Consider the following 15,256-nt stretch of genomic DNA (forward strand, 5'->3'; position numbering starts at 1 on the left):
GATGCACTCCCACAGCCTCATAGAGTTCAGCAGTAGCCTGAACTTTGCCCTTCTACATGTGAAGCCAGGCATTAAGCCAGGGCAGCCAAACAGCCTGCCCCCAAAGGCATTTTACCCCTTTCAGAGAGCAAGTTTCCAAAACACAGGCTCCAGCCCCACAAGTCAGGAAGAGCATGGGCTTCTGGGCCCCGAGATGCTGCAGGATCAGCTCCTAGGCTCTGCCCCACAACATCCCAGCCCCCAAGACACCAAAGAGCTCTCCTGAAGGCTAGGAGGGCTTGAAGCCAAAATCACCCCAAGAGCTCTCTGTTGTCACGTCCCCATGCATCGCCCTTCCACTTTGAAGGGATCAAGCGGCAGCTTTTCTTCGTGCTCACCTTCTGCTTCGTACTCCTCACTGTCCTGAGTCTTCCAGTGCTAAGGGGGAAGAAAAGAAAGAAGATTCCCTCAGTCATTATTATTCCAAGACGGCACATGTGTAAAAGGGAATACACCAGCAACATCAAACGAGTTACAGGATTCCAACAATGCTGCCGTGCTTTCATCTCAGCAGTCTCCTGGGCTGAGCTGTCAATCCAAGCCTGCTTGCAGAGGTCCATTTATAGTGCCTCTTCCAAGGTATTTCAAAGAGGGCTTTTGCTATGGACATTTCAAAATAAAAATTACTTACCAAAAAAAAAAAAGCAGCAACCACGGCATCTGAGAAAATAGAGTTTGAAGATGAGCTGGACAGGGCTCGGTTAAGTCAGTCCACAGCAAGGGGGACTTTGTTTTTAAGGAGCTCTTTTAAGCAAAGAAACCCATTTATGTTTGAAGGGAACACAGGGATGTTAAGGGGAGAATATATAAAAAAAGGGCACAAATGCTGTGCACAGTCCTGGACTTCTAGGAACAAGGGACTGGATTATTTGAAAACTCTCTCTCTTCTGCCTTCACAGTCTATGGTAATCCAGTACGACTAGCCCTAGCAAACACCCCCTAACTCATGAAACACCCTCTTAGCTCAGCAGCAGCGGGGACTGTCATCATTTTATCCAGGACTCGGGTCTCAAGTGAAAAATCCTGCTGCACCACATCTGTAGGCAGCATCGGCAGCACATCTTTGGCATCAGCCTCAGAGGCTGTTGAGCAAGCAGCTGTGCACTCATACATAAGCCCCATCTCTACCAGAGTAAAGCCTGGGTTCAGACATGCTGAACTGATCCAGTCCTTTATGCAAACACCCTTCAGTCCAAACGAAGGGTTTGTCTGTATGGCCCCATCTAGCAAAAGCACCACATATAGGTCAGAGTGGGGGGCTTTCATACTGCCTCTCCGTCAGCATGCGTGTCCTGACCGGGGGCTTGGTGTGGACAGTCACAGCCCTTGCAGATACAGCCAGACTTCAGCACGTGGGCCAACACTCAGCAAAGTCCCCGGCGTACACATTTCAGCCAAACCCTCTGCTGCACCTCTGGGTGGGCATTAGAGCGCAGGAGCAAGGCGCCTTCTGCGGAGCTGACCTCTGTGTAAGGGCCAGAGGGAAGGCAGGGGCCACACCAGCCTCAGCTTCACAGTGGCCCTCTCAGTAATCAACTCAAAACAGCCCGGTGCACCGGGAAACGTGGGCCACAAATTACCACTGCACCCAACCAAGTGCCACTCCCACCCCCTTCCCAACCTGCTGCTCTGCTTTCTGCCCCCTGCCCTGTGCTCCCCGGTCGATCCGCTGCTCTGCTTTCTGCTCCCAGCTGTCCCTGATCCGCCACATGCCACACACAGGTTACCCATGCCACTGGTCAGCCACCCTGGTCTAGCGTGTCGCAGGCAGCAGCAGAGCTCCCTGTACCCGGGGACAGTCAAGGCGCCATGTTTTATTTCAACTATTTAACAAGCGCTACACAGGGGTGTCTCAACACTGGCACCCCCAGTCCACCAAAGGGGCTTTCCCTTGCTCATCCAGGCACAAACACAAAGTCCAGGACCATCAGCTACAATATCCAACGGCAACATTAGCAGGGGTTACTTTTCCCCACAGTCAAAACAACGCGCACAGAGGAGTACACCCATGTGACCGAATGCATTTAGATTCAAGGAGGCTCTAAATCATTATATAAAAAAAGTTTAATATGTCTCGTTCAGATTACAGTGAAAAGCTGTTAATCTACAAGGTTACCATGGACACTGGATGAGGTCACTGTCCTTTTTTTAGCACCGGCTCCTGCCTCCGTTTCATCCTCTGGGGGATCACAAAAACCGCAGTTCCCACCACTCGTTCAGGGCTGAGGAGTGTACGGGGGTGCACTACAGAGGGGAGGCAGTGGTGGCAATATGGAGTGGGTGTGCAGGTGTTTTGGGGCTGGGGGGGGGAGAGAAGGGGAACAAGAGCCAAGGGTTTTAGCAACGATTCCCAAAAAAAACCAAACACATGGAATAAAATTCCAATATATCCTTAAAACATGTGAAGGAAAGCTTCCAGTCTCAAGCACACTGGACTGGGGGGGAATGTGTGTGTATGCGTGCATGTGCACATGTATACTGCTTTCATAGTCTCAAGCACACTAGATTGAGTGCGCACATATGTGTGTGTAGAGTTTCCAGTCTCAAGCACTAGACTGGGTGCATGTACGCATGTGTGTAGAGCTTCCAGTCTCAAGCACATTAGACTGGGTACATGTGTGTGTATATTTGTGTATGTGTATAGCTCCCACAGTCCCAAGCACACTAACCTGGGTGCATGTACATGTAACTTCCAGTCTCAAGCATGCCTGACCAACCAACCAACCGACCGCGTGTATGTGTGCAGCTCCAAAGTCTCAAGCAGACCAGACTGGGTGCACGTGTGTGTATGCATGCATCTGTATGTACATGTGTAGAGCTTCCCATCTCAAGCACACTTGATTGAGTGCACATGTGCATATGCATGTGTGCCTGCATAGCTTCCACTCAAGCACACCAGACTGGGTGCGTGCATGTTCAGCTTCCAGTCTCAAGCGCGCCAGACCGTGCGTGCGTGCAAGAGAATGAGAAAAGTCCTTGGCCGATCTCTCTGCTGATGGTCACGCACATGCTCTCCCCCTTTGTGAACACTGGTGGTTCCACTTCGCCTAAACCCAACTTTCCCCGAGCTCCCTACAGAAGCATGTTACTAGCTCTCGGTTAGTAACTTCACCTTCACTTTCTATTCATTTTAATTTTCATACAAGCTGAAAAGTTGGTCGGCTACTCGATCGGCGGCTTGCAGCAAAAAAACCATTTGAAGCTCCTATATATGCCCAGCAGTCACCTCTACCTCCTGGGGGCAAGCCTGAGCCAGCTCTGGGCTTCATGCCTTTCCCCTGGCATCCTCCCCTAACATTTCTTGGATGGCAAAGGCAACTGGTTAGCAGATAACTAGATTCGGCGGTCTGGCCACGAGGAACCTTTTGCATGTCCGGTTCCAAAATGTTTTCATACAAGTGGCGTATGTCCCCCCCCCCCGCCTCCCACCGCCCTTTGAAAGAGTTGAAACTAAGCCGGTTAGCTTCAGAAAGTGTTTCAAGGCCTCATTCAAAGAGCACAAGGTAATTTCGTAAACCCAGAGAGCTGAATAGAGATCTGAACACCTGTCACCCCCGTTGTGTGCCGATAATCAATTGTTACAGGCACCGCGAGCCCGACTCCTACGATAATTCGCTTCATCTGCGGGCGCTCTCCGCTGCCTCCTGGCCCCTATTGTGTCGGGCTGCTGCGGCGGCTGCATCAGCTGGCGGGACCCTTTCCGCACGCTTCTTGATTACCATGCTGAATGCTCGACAAGAGCCGCTTTGTGAGCAAGGGGCACGAGGGGTCAGAGGTCAAGCAACACCAAAATGGCTGCCCCAGAAGGCAGCCAGCGTATTTCAGGGAGACAAAGGGAGACGTCCATCGGTGCTGTGGACCGTGCATCTCAATGTCACGCACGGCATTGTTCGGCAGCTTGGGATTGTCCTACAGCTGGATGTGGGTCACACACATTACTGAGCCCGTGCGCAGAAGGCAGAGATTTTAGGAATGCATTATTTTGATCGACACATGCTTTGCCGGGCTGAAGAGCAGATGGCCCGGGTTTTCAATGATCGCTGCCTTCCAGCTCCGAACCCGCGTGAGCATCTGCAGCCCGTGCCGCTGGCTCGCGGTGGCCTCTCTCCATAATAAGATAGCAACCCCTCTCCCACCCTGCCATCTGCTTCAGCGAGACGGACCTTTGTTCTCCGGCAGAATATACTGCTAATTAAAACGATGATCGGGGTGCACGCTGGGCCTATTCAAGCTTGCACATGCCGAGGTGAGCCCTAGCGCCACTGTTTACAACCAAACTTCTCCGTCTTTGCTGAAGGATCAGCTCTCGGAGGAAAGCAGCCGGGACAAAGATGCCCCGAACTGGAGCGCTCCTCTGCTCGCAACACAATGTACATTTGCTTTCCATCACGGAAAGCCACAGCCACGGGCCTGCAGGGCATCGCAATGCAAACACAGTTTAGAAACAAACACTAAAGCAACGATTAGCAGCCCGCGCTTTAGTTCGTTAAACCTGCTTCTGACTGGTGCATGGGAACGTTGAAGACTTGAAGCAAGAACATAACAGGTCAGAGCAACGGTCCATCTAGCTCAGCATCCTGTCACCGGCAGGGGCAGAAATGGATGTTAGAGAGGGAGAGCACCTGACCAAATCTCTTTAGTGATCTATCCCCTCTTCAGTACCTTGCTGGCACCCACTATTTATTGGGTTAGAGGTGCCAGAGGAAACACGGCTCCCCACCCTCTGAAAAGTTTTATCCCCTCCCTCATTGCCTTTGGGGACTCAAAACATGCAGCTGGCCCCCCTTGCCCAGGAGCAGAGTGGCTCAGGAATGGAAGATTTTCTGGCTCAGCCAGTCTCTTGATACAAGGGAGAGAAAGACATCCCAAACGAAAGGATACATTGAAGCTGCATCCCAGCCCTGCATTTCTTTCTCCGGAAAGCACCCACCTTCTGCAGTCAGCCATACCACAGGGGCAACCCCACACCTCAGCCTGCTGCAAGGAACAAGGCAAAAAATCCCAATTTTTGCCGCCTCTGCATCGGCAATGCGTCAGCAAGACCCCGACCCTGGGTTGTGCACTTGCTGCCCCCTCACTACGGCATCTGGATGCCCTCTGGGAGAAAGGCGGCTTCAAACCACCCTTTCTTCTCCGGCGGCAGGGACAAGCTTCCAGCTTCTGGCAAAGAAAAGGCATCTCCCCTCCTGCCTCTCAGGGCTGTGGGGATGTCTCTGTCTAGCAGCTGGTGGTTCTGGTGCATGCCACCCCCACGTCATCGAGAGCTTTGCTTTAAACCAGTGGAGCCAAAGGGCCACGGATACTGCCATCGGAGATGGTGAGGCAACCCACCAGGGAGCCGGGCTTTGGAGGGCAGTGCAGGGGTGCTGGAACGGCTTCGGTTCAGTGGAGAAACAGGGTATTGGGGTGCCGTGCTCCTGGAAACCTGGGCATTAAGTCCTGGCAATTGCAGCAGCCAAGTCCAGAAGCTGCAACTGAGGAACCACCCGTGGGCAGGTGAGTGTTACCCCGCGCTGGGCACAGACCCTGGGTAGCCACAGAGGGAAGTCGGTTTTATCACCAGCTTGGTCTCTGCTGGCCCAACCGTGGGGCACAGTCAGAGCTCCCCTAAGCACAGGGTCCAGCAAACAGCCGATCAGTCCCAGGCACAGAAATAAGTTGGGTCAGAAGACTTTGGCATGACCGGCCAGTCTAACAGCCCCCAGCTGCAAGAGCTGTGCTAGACGTTACCCCCTGCCGCACACCTTCAGAGCAGCAAGGCGCTCGTGGGCCAGCAGGTTAAAAGTAGAGATGGCAATTGGTCTTTAAAGCCTTCGTCTAAGTGCCTGCAGTTTTGATTAGCACTTACCTTCCCCAGGGCAGCGAAAACCACTCGTGCTTCTCGTGTCCCTGTGAACTTGCACACTAGCAGAGGGAGGACTGCAGCTTCTCGCAGAAGGATTAACCCTCTCCATGCCGCCAAGCAGCGAGAGAGGAGATGAAAGAGGCAAGCGACTTCCCTCCAGCGTGGAAGAGGAAGTCTTCTAATGGCACGGACTGAAAAGAAAACGTACCTGGGGGCTCCTGCCCCTTGTCCGGACAGGTCTGCACAACACGGCGCACTCAGAGGGAGCCCTGCACCGTGAAGTCCGCTACATGCTTCCGTGCCCAAGAGGAATGCCGGACGAGGAGCATTATACCCTAGAGCTGGGCAGAGCTTGCACCAGCTCAGCAGGGGCACAGCTTTTCAACAGGTCTGTAGCCTGTTCAGATCTACTATAGAGCCCCAGGCGACCAGCCGTAATTCAAAAACCAGAGCTGCGTGCAACCCTCCGAGCTCACACCAGCCAACTCCCCTCCAGGTCTAAGATACTAGCTCAGCGCCTGGAAGAAGGGCGAGAGGCAGCATTGGAGAAACTCATCCCAGTCGCATTAGGGACTGGCTCTCGCTCATGAATTGCTTGCAACAGCACAGGTCAGGAAGGCGGGGGGCTGCGTACCAATTCATGTAATCAGCTGTCCTCGTTAGTTGACGAACCTTTAGCGCCTGCTTCACAACTAATGGAAAGGGATCCAATGAAGCAGTACTCCCCAGGGAGGTGCACTGCCATCGACTGTAAGGTCAGGGCAGCACGTGTGATAGAGAAGGACAAGTCTCCCCATGGCGGTAAGTGCAAGCACCATGGAGCACCCAGCTCCTTTCCCAGGGACCCAGACTTGCCATGTGCCTCTTGATCTGCAACGCTGTAGGGCAAAGTGGGACTCAGAGAAGTACATCATCATGGGCAAGCACCTTGAGCTGGGGTCCTGGGGTTAAGGGTCAGGTTTCCTTACTGAAAGTATATTTAAAAGGTCAGCATTTCTTAGGGCAATATCTTGTATTGGACCAACTATGTAGTTGGGATAAGGTTAGATGATTTTTCCAATGCAAGGCATTCTTCCTTGGGTCTCTAATCACCTAATGAAGAATGTCGTATACTAGAAAGCTTGTCTAACTTTATCCCAACTATAAAGCTGGTCCAATGCAGGATATTGCCCAAAGAAATCCTTTTTGGCATAATTTCACCTTTCACATCATTTCTGGAACACAACAGCTACAACAGTCTTACATGACTTGAAAAGGTAACACATTTTCCCACTATGTGAGCAGCCAGTCTCAAAGGGAGCACCCACACATGTAGTTTAAAATGCATTAGCCTATTTTAATGGGTCACTAAAAAAAAAAAAGTGCTCTTTAGTTAATGTGCATTAAAATAGGGTAATATAAAACCCTGGGTGCTTATAGACATACTTCAGGAGGTTTGGGGAGGGCGGGGGGGGGGGGAGGGAGCTTTAATAAATGAGCTGCACTAATGAAAAGCACCCATGCATCATGTGCATCAGCTTCCCCACACTGAAAAATGGTGGCAGGGTACTTTGAGCTAAAGCTCATCGAACAAGCTTTAGTTTCAAGTGCTCCACTGCATGGAGACATTGATATACACGACACTGGAGTGCATTAGTCGAGTCTGCTCTGACATGCCGGATTTACAGCACACGGGAGCAACCTCGCTGCATGTCTATAGGAGCCCCATGCTCTTTAGTTAATGCACATTAAAACAGGCTAATGTGCATTTTCCCAGTACCTCAATGGAGGGTACCTATACACATGCCAAACGTCTGCTCCAACACATGCCAATTAGCAGTCAGAGCAGACTTGATTAATTGAGTCTGCTGGAGAGTGCTAATTATTTCCATACTATACATATGCGCAGTTCCCTGGGCCTTCTTGTGGGCACCAGCATGGCTGCCCAGCAGCAGCGCCCTTCCCCAGGTGAATTCCAGGGTATGTCAGGCATGCACCCTGCTCCCGGGGCATACCGGGGCTTCCCTAGCTACAAGGAAGGCTCCCTCTGGAAGAAGCTATCACTTTACATTGAGAAGGTGCCCTCCGGCGGGCCACAGCTCTGGACACATCTGCCCTTTTTGTACCAGCTCCGGGCACCATGTTATGTTACATGCATGAGACCTTGCTTGTGAACAAGGCACCGCTATGAGCCAGGGCCCTGGGGAGGCTGCTGTTCCCCTCTGCCAGTGCTGTCCCTCTGCCCACTTTGACCCACCACTAGGCACCATGTGCACTTGAGCCTCAGTCTTTCCTGCCCGCAGCAGGGTGGGGAGCTGGGAGGACAGTACCGCGGGAAGTTACAGATACCAACAAAGCCTTGGTGCTGCTACTCCAGTGACCCAACAGACCTTATTAATGGAAGATGGGAGAAACCACTTCCTTTTCCAAGATGCAGAGACCTTGCATTTCAGCTGTTGGCAGTCTGGAGTTTGCAACCCTATACTGTGTGGGTGGGTTGAAAGAAGCAGTTGCAGAGGGGGGGGTCAAGACTTTTCCTCCTCTTACCCTGCATTCCTCTAGCTCACGGATCTTTAACTTGTACGACTCAAAGCCAGGCCACCCTTCCCACTGCCCTGAGCAAGCTGAAGTCACCGATGCAGCCTGCCGTACAGCTTGTGAACAAGAAATCCTTAGCAAAAGTCCCTCTAGAAGAAGGGTGATGGGTAATAAGAAAGGGTAAGGAGCAGTCGCAGCATCGCTGTGGGAATGTGATAAGACCATTACAGCACTGTGGGAAAAGTAACACTTGTGGAGAAGTCTTGTTGCAACAGCTAGTAGCAGAGCGGTATAATTTGCTCGGTGAACAGGCACCGCCAGCCCTCTCAGGATGCAGCGTGCTCAAATTGCTATGGGAGGATGTAGCTGGCACTGCCACCCATTGCGCCAGATTTGTTTTGCATGCATGGATGTCTCACCTGCTCATCCCCGAGCCAACATTTCACTCAGCAGGAAGAAGAGTCAAAAGTGCTTCAACAGACACCTGGCTGGGGTCATGTGACCCCAGTGCTCCTTCCTGCCCAGGGCAGGGGGTCAGACTCGATGATCTAATCTGGGACTACCTTCCCAGATTAAGGACAATAAAAAGTCCTTTTTTAAATACATAGGGGGTAAAAAGAAGGTCCCGGGTAATGTGGGGCCCTTGCAGGACATGTTGGGAAATTTGGTCATCACACCAGACAACAAAGCTAATATGTTTAACGATTTCTTTGCCTCCGTCTTCCTTAGTAGGGACCAGAACAGCCACCTACCTGCTGGGCCCCCCTCGGGCCCCGGGGGAGGCACACCTGGGCAACGGGTTAGCGAGGATTTAGTTAGGGGGCTTCTGGAGGGGTTGGACATATTCAAGTTAGCCGGCCCGGATGATCTCCACCCTAGAGTACTAAAGGAACTGGCTGAGGTCATTGCCAGTCCCCTGGCACGGCTTTACGAGCACTCGTGGTGCTCTGGTGAGGTACTGGGGGACTGGAAGAGGACCAACGTGGTCCCCATCTTCAAAAAAGGCAGAAAGGAGGACCCAGGAAACTACAGGCCGGTTAGTCTCACCTCGATCCTAGGCAAGCTGTTTGAGAAAATTATGCTGGCACACATCCAGGAGGGGCCAGCAGGGGACTGCATGCTTAGGGGCAACCAGCACGGGTTCATCAGTGGCAGGTCCTGTCAGACCAACCTGGTGGCCTTTTACGATCAGATCACCAGATCATTAGACGCAGGGGGAGCAGTGGACATCGTCTTCCTGGACTTCTGGAAGGCTTTCGACACTGTCTCTCACCCCGTTCTCATTAAGAAACTGGGGGGCTGTGGTGTAGGCACCCACACAGTCAAATGGGTCGCCAACTGGCTGGAGGGCCACACCCAGAGGGTGGTAGTGGATAGATCCTACTCAACCTGGAAGGACGTGGCAGTGTGGTCCCCCAGGGCTTGGTCCTCGGGCCCGCACTGTTCAACATCTTCATCAGCGACTTGGACGAGGGGGTAAAAAGCACCCTGTTCAAATTTGCTGATGACACCAAGATGTGGGGGGATGTGGGTGCACTAGAAGGAAGCAACAGGCTACAATCAGACCTAGACAGGTTACAAGGGTGGACGGATGAGAATAGGATGGGTTTCAACACAGACAAATGCAAGGTGCTGCACCTGGGGAGGAACAACCGGCACCACACCTACAGGCTGGGGAACTCCCCTCTTGTCAGCACGGAGGCAGAAAAGGATCTTGGAGTCATCATTGACTCCAAGATGAACATGGGCTGGCAGTGTGGGGACGCGGTCAGGAAGGCCAACCATACCTTGTCCTGCATCCACAGATGCATCTCGAGCAGGGCCAGGGAGGTGATCCTCCCCCTCTATGCGGCACTGGTCAGGCCGCAGCTGGAGTACTGCGTCCAGTTCTGGGCGCTGCACTTCAGGAGGGATGTGGACAACATGGAAAGGGTCCAGAGGAGGCCACTTGTATGGTCAGGGGACAGCAGGGCAGGCCCTACGAGGAGAGGCGACGGGACCTGAACCTGTTCAGCCTCCACAAGAGAAGGCTGGGGGGGAGGGGGGGGGGGGTGTCTTGTGGCCTGTTATAAACTAGTCGGGGGGACCAGCAGGCGTTGGGGGAGTCCCTGTTCCCCTGAGCACCGCCAGGAGTGACCAGGAATAACGGTCACAAGCTGGCAGAGGGTAGGTTTAGGTTAGGTATCACTCGGGAAGCAGCAGTGGGAAGGAGAGGAGTTAGGCACACGTGTGTCCCGCACGCACGTGTGCCCGATAACTAACTTTTGACCCGAGGCGGCGGCGGCGGCGGCAGCAGCAGCAGCAGCAGAGGAATCGGCAGCGGGGGCAGCAGCAGCTGATCCCCCGAAGGTAAGTGGGGCGGAGGGCCTCGGCACAGCTGAGCCGGATCCGGAGGGGAAGCCCTCCGGGTCCCATATAGCTGAGCCAGTAGGGAGCCGCGCTCCCGAGCCGCGCAGCGCGAACAGAGCGCGCAAACAGGCGCGCTCTGTAAGAGCGCGCCGGAGTTTGCGCAGGCGTTCGCGCCGGCGGGCGGGCTGGGAGGGCCAGGAGTGGGACTCCTGTACAGGTAGGACGTAGACACCACACAGGTCTACAAATAGCAGCTTAGAAGGATGTATACGAGGAGTGCTGCTAGGGCCTCTGCCCAGGGGGACAAGGCTAACCGGGGCTGGTCTGAGGCCTCCACCCAGACTGAGCCCATGGGGGAGCTGATGTCCCCCTACCTCCCGGCCTGCGGGGGATCTCCAGCAGGGCTGGGGGGGGCAGAGATTGGGAGTCCCCACACCTGTCCGGCAGGTGCCCGGCTTAGGGCTCTGGAGGCGCAGGTGAGGGAGCTCCGGGAGGAGGTTAGCAGGCTGAGGGGGATCAGGGAGGCGGAGGAGGAAATTGACAGTTATTTCCTTTCCCTGCAGGACCAGGCACCCAAGGAAGAAGCAGCCCAGGGAAGGACCTCCACAGCAGAGTGGCAGACGGTCACAGCCAGGACCGGAGCGGCTCGCAGCGAGCAGGTACAAGCTTCTCCAGTTCGACTGGAGAACAGGTACGAGGCCTTGGCGACTCTGCAGGAGATGGAAAGGGAGGAGGAAACCCTTGGGCAGGAGGAAATGCCACATTCTTCACACTCCAAACAGATCAAGAGATCCGAGAGGACCCAGAAGAGGAGGAGACGCGTGCTCGTCATAGGCGATTCCATCCTGAGAGGTACGGAAGGGCCCATTTGTCGCCAGGACCCTTCAGCACGAGAGGTCTACTGCCTGCCTGGAGCTAAGATTCAGGATGTGACGGAGGTAATCCAGGCCAGGATCAAGCCCACCGATTACTACCCCATGGTCCTTGTCCATGTGGGTACTAATGATGCGGCCAGGAGAACCCCCGATCACCTTATGGCGGACTACCAGGCTCTGGGCGGCGTGCTGAGGGAATTTGGTGCACAGGTGGTATTCTCTTCCATCCTACCAGTGAACGGACGCGGAAGACGGCATGAGAACTGCATCCGAGAGACCAACTGGCGGCTTCGGAATTGGTGTCTCAAGGCAGGCTTCGGCTTCCTGGACAATGACCCACACATTACAACGAGGGACATGCTCAGCTGGGATGGGCTTCACCTGTCCCCCAAAGGTAAGCGTGTGTTTTCTTCCAGGTTGGCGGATCTCCTCCGGCGGGCTTTAAACTAGGCTCGTCGGGGGGAGGGGAAGATGAGGGTGGGGGAGGCTGTGGACCACCAAACCAGGTGGCACCCACAAGGACAGCCCAGCCTGAAGAAAGAGAGCTTTGGGAACGTGAAAGACAGGGGGTGGACAGCAATACGGCACAGGTAAGGAACGGGAAGGTTAGAGACAAAAAGCCCTTTAGGACTTGGAGCGAGGGGGTAGCAAAAGCACCAGTCACAGGGCTCAAGTGCCTATATACTAATGCTAGGAGCATGGGGAACAAGCAGGATGAACTAGCGCTCCTGGTTGCACTAAATGACTACGACTTAGTGGGGCTGACGGAAACCTGGTGGGATCCATCCCACGACTGGGCGGTACATATTGAGGGCTATAGATTGTACAGAAAGGACAGAGTGGGGAAAAGGGGGGGAGGGGTTGCGCTCTATGTTAAGGAGCAATATACATCAACCCTCATCAAGACAGAATCAAAGGATGAGGAAGTAGAAGGACTGTGGGTTAGGCTACATGGAGGGCAAGGAGAAAAGGATTTGGTGGTAGGGGTCTGCTACAGACCCCCACATCAAGGGGAAGAAATAGATTTGGGGCTCCTGAGGCAACTCTCAGAGACCATAAAAGCTAAAGAGGCGGTGGTCATGGGGGACCTAAACTACCCGGACATCTGCTGGGAGACACAGACAGCAAAGTCCCACCGCTCACGCAGGTTTCTAACCTGTGTACAGGACCTCCACCTGACGCAGGAGGTACATGGTCCCACTAGGGGGAATGCCTTACTGGATCTGGTATTGGCAACGGGGGATGACATAGTAGGGGACCTACAGATCGGTAGCCATCTGGGGGACAGTGATCACCTAAAAGTACAATTCAACATAAGGCGTCGAGTGGGTAAGGTAACCAGTAGGGTGAACGTGCTGGACTTTAGGAAAGCTGATTTCAGCGAACTCAGGCGATTAGTGAAGGATGCACTGCAGAGTAGTAGTTTTGAAACGATGGGAGCCCAAGAAGGGTGGCTGTGCCTTAAGGAAGCTATCCTTCTCGCACAAAGCGAGACGATCCCCGTGCGAGGTAAAAGAGGGAAAGGGGCCAGGAGGCTTCCCTGGCTGACCAGAGAAATCCAGGGCAGACTAAGGGCCAAAAGGGGAGCACATAAAAAGTGGAAACAGGGAGAGATCACCAAAGAGGAATATACCTCTTCTGCTCGTGCTTGTAGGGAGGCAGTTAGACAGGCCAAAGCTACCATGGAGCTGAGGATGGCAACCCAAGTAAAAGACAATAAGAAATTGTTTTTTAGATATATAGGGAGTAAAAGGAAGGCACAGGGAGGAATAGGACCCCTGCTAAATGGGCAGAAACAATTGGTGACGGACAGAGGGGACAAGGCTGAACTCCTCAACGAGTTCTTCGCCTCAGTGTTCCTAAGTGAGAGGCATGACAAGTCTCTCACTGGGAGTGTAGGGAGGCAGCAGCAAGGCACCAGACTTCCATGCGTGGACCCTGAGGTGGTGCAGGGTCACTTGGAGGAACTGGATGCCTTTAAGTCGGCAGGCCCGGATGAGCTCCATCCGAGGGTACTGAAGGCACTGGCCGACATCATTGCAGAGCCACTGGCGGGAATATTTGAATGCTCGTGGCGCACGGGTCAAGTCCCGGAGGACTGGAAAAGGGCCAATGTGGTTCCCATTTTCAAGAAGGGGAGGAAGGAGGACCCGGGTAACTATAGGCCAGTCAGTCTCACCTCCATCCTTGGCAAAATCTTTGAGAAAATCATCAAGGCTCACATTTGTGAGAGCCCGGCAGGACAAATTATGCTGAGGGGAAACCAGCACGGGTTCGTGGCAGGTAGATCGTGCCTGACCAATCTAGTCTCTTTTTATGACCAGGTCACAAAACGCCTCGACGCAGGAGGAGGGGTGGATGTCGTATACTTGGACTTCAGGAAGGCCTTTGATACGGTATCCCACCCCATACTGGTGAACAAGTTAAGGGGCTGTGACTTGGATTACTGCACAGTCCGGTGGGTGGAGAATTGGCTGGAGGGTCGAACCCAGAGAGTTGTGGTGGATGGGTCGGTTTCAACCTGGAAGAGTGTGGGCAGTGGGGTCCCGCAGGGCTCGGTGCTTGGTCCGATACTCTTTAATGTCTTCATCAGCGACTTGGACGAGGGGGTGAAATGTACTCTGTCCAAGTTTGCAGATGACACTAAGCTATGGGGCGAAGTGGACACGCCGGAGGGCAGGGAACAGCTGCAAGCAGACCTGGACAGGTTAGACAAGTGGGCAGAAAACAACAGAATGCAGTTCAACAAGGAGAAATGCAAAGTGCTGCATCTAGGGAGGAAAAATGTCCAGCACACCTACAGCCTAGGAAATGACCTGCTGGGTGGCACGGAAGTGGAAAGGGATCTTGGAGTCCTAGTGGACTCCAAGATGAACATGAGTCGGCAGTGTGACGAAACCATCAGAAAAGCCAATGGCACTTTATCGTGCATCAGCAGATGCATGACAAATAGGTCCAAGGAGGTGATACTTCCCCTCTATCGGGCGCTGGTCAGACCGCAGCTGGAGTACTGCGTGCAATTCTGGGCGCCGCACTTCAAGAAGGATGCGGATAACCTGGAGAGGGTCCAGAGAAGGGCCACTCGTATGGTTAAGGGCCTGCAGGCCAAGCCCTACGAGGAGAGATTAGAGAAACTGGACCTTTTCAGCCTCCGCAAGAGAAGGTTGAGAGGCGACCTGGTGGCTGCCTACAAGTTCGTCAGGGGGGCACAGAAGGGAATTGGTGAGTATTTATTCACCAAGGCGCCCCCGGGGGTTACAAGAAATAATGGCCACAAGCTAGAGGAGAGCAGATTTAGATTGGATATTAGGAGGAACTTCTTCACAGTTCGAGTGGCCAAGGTCTGGAACAGGCTCCCAAGGGAGGTGGTGCTCTCCCCTACCCTGGGGGTATTCAAGAGAAGGTTGGATGTGTATCTAGCTGGGGTAATGTAGGCCCAGCACTCTTTCCTGCTTATGCAGGGGGTCGGACTCGATGATCTATTGAGGTCCCTTCCGACCCTAGCATCTATGAATCTATGAATCTATGAATCAGGAGGCACGACTTCACGGTCAGGGCGGCTAGGGTCTGGAACCAGCTTCCAAGAGAAGTGGTGCAGGCTCCTACCCTGGGGGTGTTTAAGAGGAGGTTG

General features: G+C 53.6%; 1 protein-coding gene across 4 annotated transcripts in view; it reads right to left on the minus strand.

The window, feature by feature from the left end:
* Positions 1 to 15,256, minus strand: part of NIN (ninein) — a 100,028-nt gene that overhangs the window by 55,453 nt on the left and 29,319 nt on the right. For all 4 annotated transcript variants that reach the window (XM_090034345.1, XM_090034346.1, XM_090034347.1 and 1 more), the window contains exon 5: positions 378 to 417. In XM_090034345.1, coding sequence (XP_089890471.1) covers positions 378 to 417 — 40 coding nt within the window. The remainder of the gene's footprint in view (positions 1 to 377; positions 418 to 15,256) is intronic.

This window comes from Crocodylus siamensis, chromosome 2 (assembly GCF_052110815.1).
Source record: "Crocodylus siamensis isolate JL-2025a chromosome 2, ASM5211081v1, whole genome shotgun sequence".
NCBI lineage: Eukaryota > Metazoa > Chordata > Crocodylia > Crocodylidae > Crocodylus > Crocodylus siamensis.